Genomic DNA, 13,070 nt, shown 5'->3' on the forward strand with positions numbered 1-13,070 from the left:
TATCGGTAGTTTCGTTTTGCCCAGGTGGACGATAGAACAGGCCCATTTTTATCTCGGGCCCTTTCCTTCCCGGTATTTTAACCCACAGCAATTCCAATTTCTTGGTCGTCGCTGCTATGTCCACTCTGGTCGAGTGTATGCTTTCTTTTATGTATAGAGCTATTCCTCCTCCTTTCTGCCTTGACCTGTCCTCGCGATAGAATTTGTACCCCGGCAGTGCTATGTCCCATTTGTTTTCTTCATTTTACCACGTTTCGGAGACCCCAATGATGTCTAAGTTCTCAGTTTTGGCCATGACTTCTAGTTCCCCTATTTTGTTCCTTAGGCTCTTTGCATTAGTATATATGTAATTTGCATTAGTATATATGCAATTTAAGTCCTGATAACGTTCTCTTGCAAACAGGACATCCCAATTTGTTTGGATCAGAGGAGATGAACAATTGGGTAGATGTTTGATGAGGCTTTGTCCGGTCAATATAATAGGTCAAAGCCTGTTTACAGTCCAAAGTATGTAAAGTGGTTTCTCCAGCATGAGAATGAGGTTTAGGAAAAAACACTGGAAGAACAATGGACTGATTGAGATGAAAGTCAGTGACAACTTTCGGAAGAAACTTTGGATGGGTGTGTAGATCCAATCTGTTATGATGAAAAACAGTAAAGGGTGGATCTGCCACCAACGCTTGCAGTTCATTGACCCTCCTGGCAGAGATGAGAGCAATAAGGAACACAACTTTCCAGGTGAGAAACTTGAGATGAGCTGTGGCCATTGGTTCAAATGGTGGATTCATCAAGCTGGAAAGAAGTACATTAAGGTCCCAGACGACAGATGTAGGTTTGAGAGGTGGTTTAACATTAAAAAGTCCTTTCATAAACCAAGAGACCAAAGGATGAGCAGTAAGAGGTTTTCCCTCAACTGGCATAGCACTAAGATGGACTCTGATAGATGTAGATTTGAGACCAGAATCAGACAGATGAAAAAGATAGTCCAACACCAATTCCACTGCCAAGGATGTTACATTGCGAAGATGAAGCAGACACCAGGATGAAAACCAAGTCCACTTTTGTTGGTAATATTGTTGAGTGGCTGGTTTCCTGGAGGCATCAATAATATGTCGAACAGGCTGAGAGAGACCATCAGAAGAACTTAGTCCAAGAGAAACCAAGCTCTCAGGTGTAGATTGCAGGTGGGGATGCAGAAGTGATTCTGAGTGAGCAGAGTAGGAAATACTGGAAGAGGTATGGGCTCCCTGGAGCTGAGTTGAAGTAGAAAGGAGAACCAATGTTCTCTGGGCCACAGTGGAGCAATGAGAATCATGGTGGTATACCCGGAGGATACCGTGCAGGAAGATGGAGGGGAGCACTCACCAGATCGCAGTCAGGACAGAACGAAAGGGACACAAAAGGAGGATACCATGCAGGAAGATGGAGAGGAAGACTCACCAGATCGCAGTCAGGACAGATCGAACGAGACACAAGAGGAAAGGACACGCAAGAAGGGAACAGGATGCAAACTCAAGTGTACGTACACGAATGCAAGGAGCCTTAGAAATAAGATGGGTGAATTAGAAGCTGTGACACAAAAGGATGATGTCGACATCATCGGCATCACAGATACATGGTGGACTGATGAAAATGTCTGGGACATGGTGCTACCGGGATACAAACTATACCGCAGAGACAGAGTGGCTCAAAAAGGAGAAGGCATTGCCATATACGTCAAAGAGAGAATTTAATCTACTGGAGAGAACATGCCACAACAGACAGATAAGTTAGAGTCTCTATGGGTCAAAATTTCAGGAACAAATGGACTGGAAACAAGGATAGGCATCTACTACTGACTTCCAGGGCAGCCCGAAGAAATTGATGAAGAAATGACGGATGAGATTAAACGCAACTGCAAGGAAGGCAACACAGTTATCATAAAGTTATTATTATTATTATCATGGGTGACTTCAACTATCCGGGGATAGGCTGGAACCTAGGCACCTCAGGCTGCGCTAGAGAGACCAAGTTCCTGGATGCTGTAGGCGATTGTTTCCTAGAACAACTTGTCAAGGAAAACAAGAGGAAATGCAATTCTAGACTTAGTTCTAAATGGGCTGCGAGGACTGGCACAGGATGCAGAAGTAGAAGGGACGCTGGGAAACAGAGATCACAATAAGATATGCTTCAACCTGGAAATCGGGGCAAAACTTCAGTCCAGAACGACAGCCACGGCCCTAAACTTCCGAAAAGGAAATTACGAAGGGATGAGACGCATGTTGGGGAAGAAAATTAAGAAAAGAATAAAAACTATAAAGACGCTAGAGCAATCTTGGTCTCTCTTTAAGGATACTGTCACTGAGGCACAAAATCTATATATATACCACGTATCAACAAGGGATCAAAGAGGAAAAAGAACAAAGAACCAGCGTGGCTCACTGTAGAGGTTAGGGAAGCGATCAAAGACAAAAAATCTTTGTTTAAGGAATGGAAAAGATCAAAACAAGATGAAAACTGGACTAAGCACAAACATCAACGCAGGTGCCATAAGGTGGAAAAAGTGGCAAAAAGAGACTACGAGGAAAAAATAGCCAATGAGGCGAAAAACTTCAAGCCATTCTTTCAATATATTAAAGGGAAACGACCTGCGAAGGAAGCAGTGGGACCGTTGGATGACCAAGAAATAAAGGGAGCACTAAAGGAGGAGAAAGTAATCGCCGACAGACTGAACACGTTTTTTTGCGTCTGTATTTACCAGAGAGGATATACACAGCATACCGGAACCCATCAGGCTATATGCTGGAAGCGAAAATGGGAAACTGACAGGGTCTACGGTCAGTCTAGAAGAGGTATACAGGCAGATTGATAGGCTTAAGAGCGATAAATCCCCGGAACCAGATGGCATCCACCCGAGGGTCATCAAGGAACTGAAAGGGACCATAGCTGAATTGCTTCAACTAATAGCCAATCTGTCAATCAAAACAGGAAAGATTCTAGAGAACTGGAAGGTGGCGAATGTTACGCCGATCTTCAAAAAAGGTTCAAGGGGAGACCCGGGAAACTACAGATCAGTGAGTCTGACCTCGGTATCGGGAAAGATGGTAGAGGCGCTGATAAAGGAAACATAGAAACAGAGTATGACAGCAGAAATGGGCCGGCGGCCCAACAAGTCTGCTCACTCAAGAACCCTCCCTCACCAAGTCTGACCTCCTCAATAAGTCTGCCCACTCAAGAGTCCTCTGTAGCAACCCCAATTGTTTGTCCCATTGTCTCTTAAAGTCGAGCACGCTACTGGCCTAGACCACCTGGCGTGGTAGACCATTCCATCGATCAATCACCCTTTCGGTGAAGCAGTATTTCCTGGTGTCTCCATTAAATCTTCCCCCTTTAAGTTTTAGCGGATGCCCTCTTGTCGCCATGGGACCCTTAAGAAAAAAGATTTCTTCCTCCACTTCAATGCGGCCCATGATATTTTTGAATGTTTCTATCATGCCCCCCCTTTCTTTGTGCTCTTCAAGAGAATATAAACACAGTCTAGTCAGACGTTCTTCATATGGGAGATCTTTAAGCCCTGAGACCATCCTAGTGGCCATTTTCTGGATCAACTCCATTCTCTTCACATCTTTTTGATAATGCGGCCTCCAGCACTGGACACAGTACTCCAGGTGTGGTCTTCACCATGGATCTGTACAACGGCACTATGACTTCAGGATTTCGGCTGATAAAGCTCCTACTGATGCAACCCAGCATTTGTCTAGCTTTTGATGAAGCTTTCTCCACCTGATTTGCAGCTTTCATGTCTTCTCAGATGAGTACTCCCAAGTCCCTTTCTGCAGTAGTTTTTGTTAAGTTTTCACCGTTCAAGGTGTATGTTCTGCATGGATTTCCGCTTCCAAGATGCATTACTTTACATTTTTTGGCATTAAAGTTTAGTTGCCAAGAACTGGACCATTGTTCCAGTAAAAGTAGGTCCTGTACCATATTGTTGGGCCTGGTTGCGCTGTCAGGTTCTGTTGCCCTGGCCACAACATTGCATAGTTTAGCGTCATCGGCAAATAATGTAATTTTGCCTCGAAGTCCCTGAGTCAGGTCCCTTACAAAGATATTAAATAGCATCAAGCCCAAGATCGAGCCCTGTGGCACTCCACTGGTCACTTTCAACGTTTTTGAGGGAATACCATTTACCAGTACCCTCTGTAGCCTGCCGCTAAGCCAGTCTTTTACCCATGCTGCCAGTGTTTCTCCTAGTCCTAACGTGTTCATCTTGTTCAATAACCTACAGAGTGGGACACTATCAAAAGCCATACTGAAGCCTAAATACATGATGTCCAGGGTCTCGCCCCAATCCAGTTTTTTTGTTATCCAGTCAAAGAAGCTTATCAGATTGGAATGACAAGACCTTTCCTTCGTAAAGCCATGTTGGTGGGGATCCCTTAATCTTTCATCATCCAGAATCATGTCCAATCTGTTTTTAATCAACGTTTCCATTAGTTTACTCACTATTGGATGTGAGACTCACCGGTCTATAATTTTCAGCCTCTGACCTGCATCCCTTTTTGTGGAGTGGGATAACGTTGGCAGTTTTCCAGTCCAGTGGCACTTTTCCCTTGCTTAGGGAAAGATTAAAGAGCTCGGCTAACGGTTCTGCCAGGACATCTTTCAATTCTCGAAGTACTCTAGGGTGTAATTATCCAGGCCCAGAGCTTTGTTAACTTTTAGTTTTGATAGCTCGTGGTAGACGACGCTCGCGGTAAATTCCATGTCCCGGAATGGGTCCTCCGAGTTGAGGACCTGGAGCTTCGCAAGTGAAGACTGAGCAGAAGTAATTATTGAGTATTACTGCTTTGTCTGTATCCGAGTCTGTAAAGTCACCGTCAGTTTCTTTAGGCGCCCAATACTGCTTGTGTTCTTCTTCCTGTCGCTAACGTATTTAAAAAAGGATTTCTCCCCTTTATCTGCCTAGCTATGTTTTCTTCCAACCGGACTTTGGCCTCTCTGACTGTCATTTTAACTTTTCTAGAATTCGCTAGATAGATTTCTTTAGCTTCTGGTCGTTGTGATTGTTTGTAGGTAACGAAAGCTTTTTTCTTTTGCTTTACTAGTTCTGAGATCTCCGCGGAGAACTACTGTGGTCTATTTTTTTGCATGTTTGCTCACCAACCAGCACAGTTTCAGCAAAGGCAGATCTTGTTTGACAAGCTTGCTGCACTTCTTCAAGGGAGTAAACAAGCAGATAGACAAGGGCGACCCGGTCGACATTGTATATCTGGACTTTCAGAATGCATTTGACAAGGTTCCACATGAACGACTACTTCAGAATATTGCGAGCACTGGAATCGAGGGAGAAATACTCACGTGAATTAAAAACTGGCTGGGGCATAGGAAACAGAGAGTGGGGGTAAATGGACAATACAAGGACTGGAAGAGCGTCACCAGTGGGGTGCCGCAGGGCTCAGTGCTTGGACCCGTACTCTTCAATATCTTTATAAACGATCTGGACATAGGTATGACGAGCGAGGTGATTAAATTTGCGGATGACACAAAGTTATTCAGAGTAGTGAAGACACAGGGGAATTGTGAAGATCTACAACGTGACATAATCAGGCTCGAGGAATGGGCATCGACATGGCAGATGAGGTTCAACGTGGATAAGTGTAAAGTGATGCATGTCGGTAACAAAAATCTCAAGCACGAACATAAGAATTGCCGCTGTTGGGTCAGACCAGTGGTCCATCATGCCCAGCAGTCCGCACACGCGGCAGCCCCCAGGTCAAAGACCAGTACCCTGAGACTAGCCCTACCAGCGCACTTCTTGTTAAGCAGGATCCTGTCCAACCCTATCTTGAATCCCTGGAGGGTGTTTTCCCCCAGAACAGATTCTGGAAGAGCGTTTCAGTTTTCTACCACTCTCTGGGTGAATAAGAACTTCCTTACGTTCGTCCGGAATCTATCCCTTTTCAACTTTAGAGAGTGCCCTCTCGTTCTCCCTACCTTGGAGAGGTGAACAACCTGTCCTTATCTACTAAGTCTATCCCCTTAAGTACCTTGAATGTTTCGATCATGTCCCCTCTCAATCTCCTATGTTCGAGGGAGAAGAGGCCCAGTTTCTCCAATCTTTCATTGTACGGCAGCCCCTCCAACCCCTTAACCATCTTGGTTACTCTTCTTTGGACTCTCTCAAGTAGTACCATGTCCTTCTTCATGTACGGCGACCAGTGTTGTACGCAGTACTCCAGGTGAGGGCGCACCAGTACAGCGGCATGATAACTGATCTGTTCGTGATCCCCTTCTTTATCATTCCTAGCATTCTGTTTGCCCTTTTTGCCGCCGCCACACATTGTGCAGACGGCTTCATCGACTTGTCGATCAGAACTCCCAGGTCCCTTTCCTGGGAGGTCTCTCCAAGTACTGCCCCGGACATCCTGTATTCATGCCTGAGATTTTTGTTACCGACATGCATCACTTTACACTTATCCACGTTGAACCTCATCTGCCATGTCACTGCCAATTCCTCGAGCCTGATTATGTCACGTTGCAGATCTTCGCAGTCCCCCTGCGTCTTCACTACTCTGAATAACTTTATATCGTCTGCAAATTTAATCACCTCGCTCATTGTACCTATGTCCAGATCGTTTATAAAGATGTACAGGATGTCCGGGGCGGTACTTGGAGAGATCTCCCAGGAAAGGGACTTGGGTGTTATGATCGACAAGTCGATGAAGCCGTCTACACAATGTGTGACAGCGGCGAAAAGGGCGAACAGAATGCTAGGAATGATTAAGAAGGGCATCACGAACAAATCAGAGAAGATTATCATGCCGCTGTACCGGCCATGGTGTGCCCTCACCTGGAGTACTGCGTACAACACTGGGTGCGTTGCTCCTCGGCCGCCCCGCCCTTCAGCCTCCCTCATTTTTCTTCGTCGGGTTCCTGAAGAAGGGTTCTTCCCCGAAACCAGCTCGGTTGAACCTGTTATCCGGACGCGCTTTAATTTTGTGCTTCAGAGATGAGTTTCTTCTTTATTCTTCAGTTAAGTTATCGTTTTTCTGATTTTTTTCTGGAGTTTTGGCTGGTAGGGTTCATTTAGGGGTCGCTCAGGTCTCACCTGTTACTCACTTTAGTTGATTCACTCATTTTTTGATTTGTGAACGTTCTCACCATGATTTACTGCACACCCTGGGTGCTCAGTGATGGTGTGCGGGTGGGGGTATATTACCTCTACCTGAGTTATGAAGTGTTGGAGCTTGTCTCCTGTTGCTGCTTGTTCACACTGAGAGCACCCTTAAAATTTGAGATCATCTCGTTAGTTTTCACGCGGTTTGCGTGGTGTGCACAGTTTTGATCCTGAGCAGCCCCTTTGAGAACCTTTTTGACTATTTCTGCCTTATTGTTGTATCTAGTTTAGGTTGTGGAAGTAGTTTTTGGAGTGTGTGTTGTGTGGAACAAAACTGGGGCAATTGGTGATTGTGAGGAGCTGCAAACAACTCCACTTGTGGAATGCCCCATTGAGCAAAGATGGACTGGAGAGTTGCGAGTCCATTCGTGAGGCTGAAGAATTCTGCTGAGGTTGTCTGCTAGGGAATTCTTCTCCCCTTGAATGCAGACAGCCTTCAAGAACAGATTGCGAGCTGTCACCCAAGTCCAGATTTTCTGGGCCTCCTGACACAACAGGAGAGAACCCGTGCCTCCTTGCTTGTTTATGTAGTACATTGCTACTTGATTGTCTGTGCGAAGGAGGAGAACTTGAGGACAGAGGAGATGATGAAAAACTTTGAGGGCATAAAACATTGCTCTGAGTTCCAGGAAATTGATGTGAAATTTCCACTCCCTGGCAGTCCAAAGACCTTGAGTCTGAAGATCATCCATATGAGCCCCCCAGGCATAAGGGGAAGCGCCTGTCGTGATGACCTTGTGATGAGGGGCAAATGGAAAAGACGACCTCTGGAGAGATTGGAAGAGGTCATCCACCAACGAAGCGACTGCAAAAGATATGATGTTACAGATATATGTTGTGAGAGACGATCCGTCGCTTGAGATCATTGAGAGGCAAGGGTCCACTGAGGAGTGCGAAGATGAAGCCTTGCTAGAGGTGTGACATGGACAGAGAACCATCATGTGTCTGGCAGAAATGGATTGCAGAGGAAGCAATTGCTGACAAAGGCGGATGAGAGCATGAAGGCGATCCTGAGGAAGAAACGCTCTCATGAGAGTGGTGTCTACTATTGCCCCAATGAATTGCAGACGTTGAGTTGGAATGAGATTTGACTTGGGAAGTTGATCTCGAATCCCAGAACTTGTAGAAAAGAAATGGTCTAAGATGTTGCCAGAACTACTTCTTAAGAAGATACAGCCTTGATCAACCAGTTGTCCATGTAAGGAAAGACTTGAAGGCCATGTGATCGGAGAGATGCGGCCACTATAATCAGGCACTTCGTGAAGACTCTGGGAGAAGATGTCAGGCCGAAGGGAAGTACCTTGTATTAGTAATGACAGCGATTGATTTGGAAAAGAAGTTACTTTCTGGAAGCTGGATGAATTAGGATATGTGTGTAGGCTTCCTTGAGATCTAGGGAGCATAGTCAGTCATTTTGATTGAGAAGAGGATAAAGCAGGGTGAGGGATAGCATCCTGAATTTCTCCTTAACTAGAAATTTGTTAAGAGCTCTGAGATCTGGGGAAAACGGTATCTGCTGTGTCCCTGCCGTTACTGCCTGCACACTCTCTTGTATTGAAACCGCTGACATTTGCCGAAATTCCCCTACTCACCGACATGATCTGTACTGAAGTGGGCACCTCCAAACATGAAGGGGAGCATGGCCGCGCTTCATCTGCACAGGAAACAGCTGACTCGTCTGGTGTCATGTTGGCCTCCTCTCCCGCAGCATCCGAGTAGCAGGCCGCACACACCCATGATGAAGTTCAGCGCAACCCACAGCACAAACACCTCTTGATTACTTCTGCCTCTATTTCTGCCCCCGAACCATGTGCAGCACACACAACCTGATGGTAACCAAAATTAAAACTAAATTTACCTCAGAGGAAACTGTCCTTCCCTGACCTCAGAAGAAATTGATGTTATTACAGGCAGTTGTGGTCTGCAGACTGTCAGGAAAGCACAGTCCAGTCACAACAACTTTAGCAATCCACTGGAGGGGAGGGTGGAGCAGGGACCTGGGGGGGCCCAGGTGTAATTCCCAAAGCTGGCACCACTCAGCCAGACACCCCTATGTAAATGAAGACAGAAACCCTCAACAGGAGCCTCAAGAATAAAAATTGGAACTGCACAGCAAAAGCCAGGAGCTAGTGAAATAGCGACCATAGCCTGCTGGAGATAGACAATACTGAAGGTATAGGAGAGGTTCCATCCAAGAGGACCACCTGTTAATCAGTTTCTCTATCTCCACCTGCTGGTAGATATGTGCTATCCCACTAGTCTCTGGATTCATCTGCTGCTGTTGCTAAGGAAATCAACAATCAGAGACAACTAACCCATCAGCAAAATATGTTTGTGATTTTTCTGGCTCTTCCAAGATGTTAGACACCAGGCCATACAAGTCTGTTTCACTGCCATAGTCGACTCTCTCAGTCTGAATCCTAAAAAAAAAAAAAAAGGAAAATCATCATATATGCATGCACATGCACACACAAAGTAAATCTAATAGTTCTGTGCTAAGTTATATATAAATGATGTAAAAACTGCATATCTTATCAACCAATATTGTTATGAAAGCAAAATATTAAGGTGTCAGTTATTTTAGCATCAATGTTACAGTTGTCACAGAGTTGGAAGTGCCTGATCAAGGGAAGATGAGGTTCTTACCTAGATAATCTTCTTTCCAGTAGAAGGGTACAGTAGTCTTGACAAATGGGTTTCTTCTCTTCACCCACGAGGACTGCAGAAGGCAACATCTACATTTATCAACTCTGCCTCTTTGTGTCACTGGGCACTGCCTCAGCTCTTCAGTTCATACCAAAGCAAAGGATAACCCCTAAGAAGGAGAAATAACGACAATTCAAGTCTTTTTGGTTCTGCAACAAGAACAATTAAACCAATGGACACACAGCATAAATAACGTGGAACCAAACAAGCCACCTACCTGAGTGCAACCAGCATTAACATTTATGCATCTCCTATAGCCTTTTCTATAGGTTTCACTATAGAGCTAATGAATAACTCTTCTTATTTGTTTAACAGAAGAATATTAAGCATCTTCATTCTCCCTTGGTTGTTCACAGACAAATATCTGGAGACACCCATATATGTCTGAGGTACACAGCAGGCTAACTTTAAAAAAATCTAATATACTGTAGAGAAGACAACCTGAGGTAGGTTATAATTCAAAATATATATGTAGATAAAAGTAGGATTTCAACAAAATTTCTTGCACACACTAGTATGGGCAGAACACCTCAAATTACTAAATACTTGAAAAAAAAAAATTACAGACATCAGACTTGTATACTGTAAATGGATCATTAGGCCATCAATCAGGATTTTGCTCGGGTTATAGTACAGAAACAGTTCTGGCATTGCTAATGGATTATCTCTATAGGCAGTTCAGTTTAGGTTCAAGTGTCTTGATTCTTCAATTAGATTTAAGTAGTGCCTTTGATCTGGAAGATCATGAGATTTTATTGCTCTGCTTGGATACTACTGGAATCACTTGGAACGTTTGGAAGTGGTTTGAAGTTTTTTTGCAAAATAGGTCTTATCAAGTCTATTCAGCTGGGCAATATTCATCCTCTTGGAGTAATCCATCAGTAATGCCACAGGGATCTCCATTGTCGCCCACTCTTTAATATCTCTTTGACTTCCTTGGCTAATTTACTGCAAGACTTGAAAGTCTAATTCTACATCTACGCTGCCAATATTACTATACTTTTGCCAATGTCAGCTTTTTCTGAGGATATAAAAGATCAGATTGCTTTTCTTCTGGCACAGATTGAACACTGGATGTTCAAATTTAAACTTAGACTTAATCCAGAAAAAAGTAATTTTTTCTTGCCAGTCTGAACGATAGCATTACAGATTTAAAAAAAACCTTCAAATCAAAGGTCAGAATTTCGACATAGTCACTTCAATTAAGATCTTAGGGGTGAAATTAGATCGTTACTTAACTTTAGAAGATCTAATGATAAAAAAGTTTTGTGATTCTCTAGAAACTTCGAACTAGTAAAAAATATTTTTACTTATGGCCTCTTTTACAAAGCCGTGCTAGCTCCTGCGCTGCACTAACGGTCCAGAAGCCCATAGAGATTTAAAGAGTTTCGGGGCTGTTGCTGCGCGGCTTTGTAAAAGAGGCCGTCAGTATCTTTCAGATTAGTAGTTCAGTCTCTAATTCTATCTGCCCTTCACTACTGCAACATCATTTACTTGGCATCTTTTAAGAAAATCTTAAATCGTATTCGAGTAATACAAAATAAGGCAGTGCGCTTGATCTTTAGGTTAAAAAAAATGTGACCATGTGAGTCCTTTCTATCAGCGACTCCATTTGAAGTGAGAATTGTGTTTAAATTTGGCCGTATCTGCTTTAAAGTTCTTTTTAGTCTGGCTCCAGGATACCTATCCTCCCAATTTAAGTTATAAGTCAAATAAAAATACAGTGGTACCTCGGTTTAAGAGTGCACCGGTTTGCGAGTGTTTTGCAAGATGAGCAAAACATTTGCAAAATCGGTGCCTCGGAAACCGTGCATGGCTCGATTTACGAGCGCCCCTCCAACGATCCGTCACCCCCTCCCGCCGCGATCCGGCACCCCCCCCCCCCCCCCCCGCCACGATCCAGCATCCCCCCGCCGCTTCTTACCCTCATCTGGGCACCGGCATGTCCTGTGCTTGGTGCCAGTGCCCGAAGACCGGCCTCCTCTTCTGCTGGGCCTTGAGCATCTGAGCATGCTCAAGGCCTGCGAGTTCACGTATCAAAGCGAGTTTCCATTATTTCCTATGGGGAAACTTGCTTTGATAAACGAGCATTTTGGATTACGAGCAAGCTCCTGGAACGGATTATGCTTGTAATCCAAGGTACCACTGTACTCGAAATGACTTGTTTGTTTATGTATCCATCTGTAAAAGCTTGTCGTTACAAGAGATTTCTAGATAAGACTTTTGCTTTTCAGTTAAGAAAAATGAATTCCTGGTTAAGTTCTCTGATTCCACAAATGCAATCATATTATGCTTTCAGAAAATTGTTCAAAACTTACTTGTTTGATAAGTTTGTAACATGATTATTTCTCTAACCCCATTTACATGTATGTTTCACTGATTGTACAGCCTTCTTGATTGTGAACCGCCTGGAACTCATGGTTGGGCGGTATAAAAGAATATTATTATCCCAGGACAAGCAGGCAGCTATTCTCACATATGGGCGACGTCACCGACAGAGCCCGGATGCGGACGCCTCACAAGCAGACTTGCTTGAAGAAACCAGAAGTTTTGAGTCGACCGCACTGCGCATGCGCCTTCCCGCCCAGCGTAGGGCGCGCGTCTCCTCAGTTCTCTGCGGAGCCGAGAAGTCCCTCTTTGAATCTCTGCGTTTAACTTCATTACTTTGTGCCTTCTCTGAACCGCGGTTTGTGTTTTTTTTCTTCACGAATCGCTGTTCTTACTTTTTCTTTTGTTTCTAGTTTAAAAAAAAATATAAAATTTTAATTCTTCCGTCCGTCTGCCTGGGCAGGCCACTCGGCCGCAGCCCAAGGACTTCGATCTTGCGGCAGCTATTTTTCTTCCTTTGTCCCGGCCTGCCACGGGCTTCAAGAAGTGTAGCCAGTGCCAGCGCGCGATTTCCCTTACGGACCCACACCGTCGGTGCCTCAAGTGCCTTGGGCCGAAACATCAACCGAAGTCGTGCAAGCGCTGTGCTACTCTTCAATCTCAAGCCCTTAAACGTCATCATCTTTTGGTGGAGAAGCTGTTCGGCATGGATTCTTCCTCCGATCCCTCGACATCGAAGGCGCCCTCGGCCTCACCTTCGACTGAGCCTCCTCCTGCTTCTACCTCGAGCCTCATCAGACCTTTGTCGTTTGCAGTGGCTCTTTCTTCGACGACACCTGCTGTATCTTTCCCTGTTTCCTCAGGTCAGATAGCTCAGCAG

The 13,070-nt window shown here is 44.7% G+C and overlaps 1 protein-coding gene across 1 annotated transcript in view; it reads right to left on the reverse strand.

Annotated features, from left to right (window-relative positions):
* The window catches only part of MEIOC (meiosis specific with coiled-coil domain), a 170,273-nt gene that overhangs the window by 96,475 nt on the left and 60,728 nt on the right, over positions 1-13,070 (reverse strand). The window contains 1 exon segment of the mRNA XM_033919289.1: positions 9,472-9,576. Within this exon segment, the coding sequence (XP_033775180.1) occupies positions 9,472-9,576 (105 nt within the window).

Source organism: Geotrypetes seraphini, chromosome 13, assembly GCF_902459505.1.
Source record: "Geotrypetes seraphini chromosome 13, aGeoSer1.1, whole genome shotgun sequence".
NCBI classification, from domain to species: Eukaryota; Metazoa; Chordata; class Amphibia; order Gymnophiona; family Dermophiidae; genus Geotrypetes; species Geotrypetes seraphini.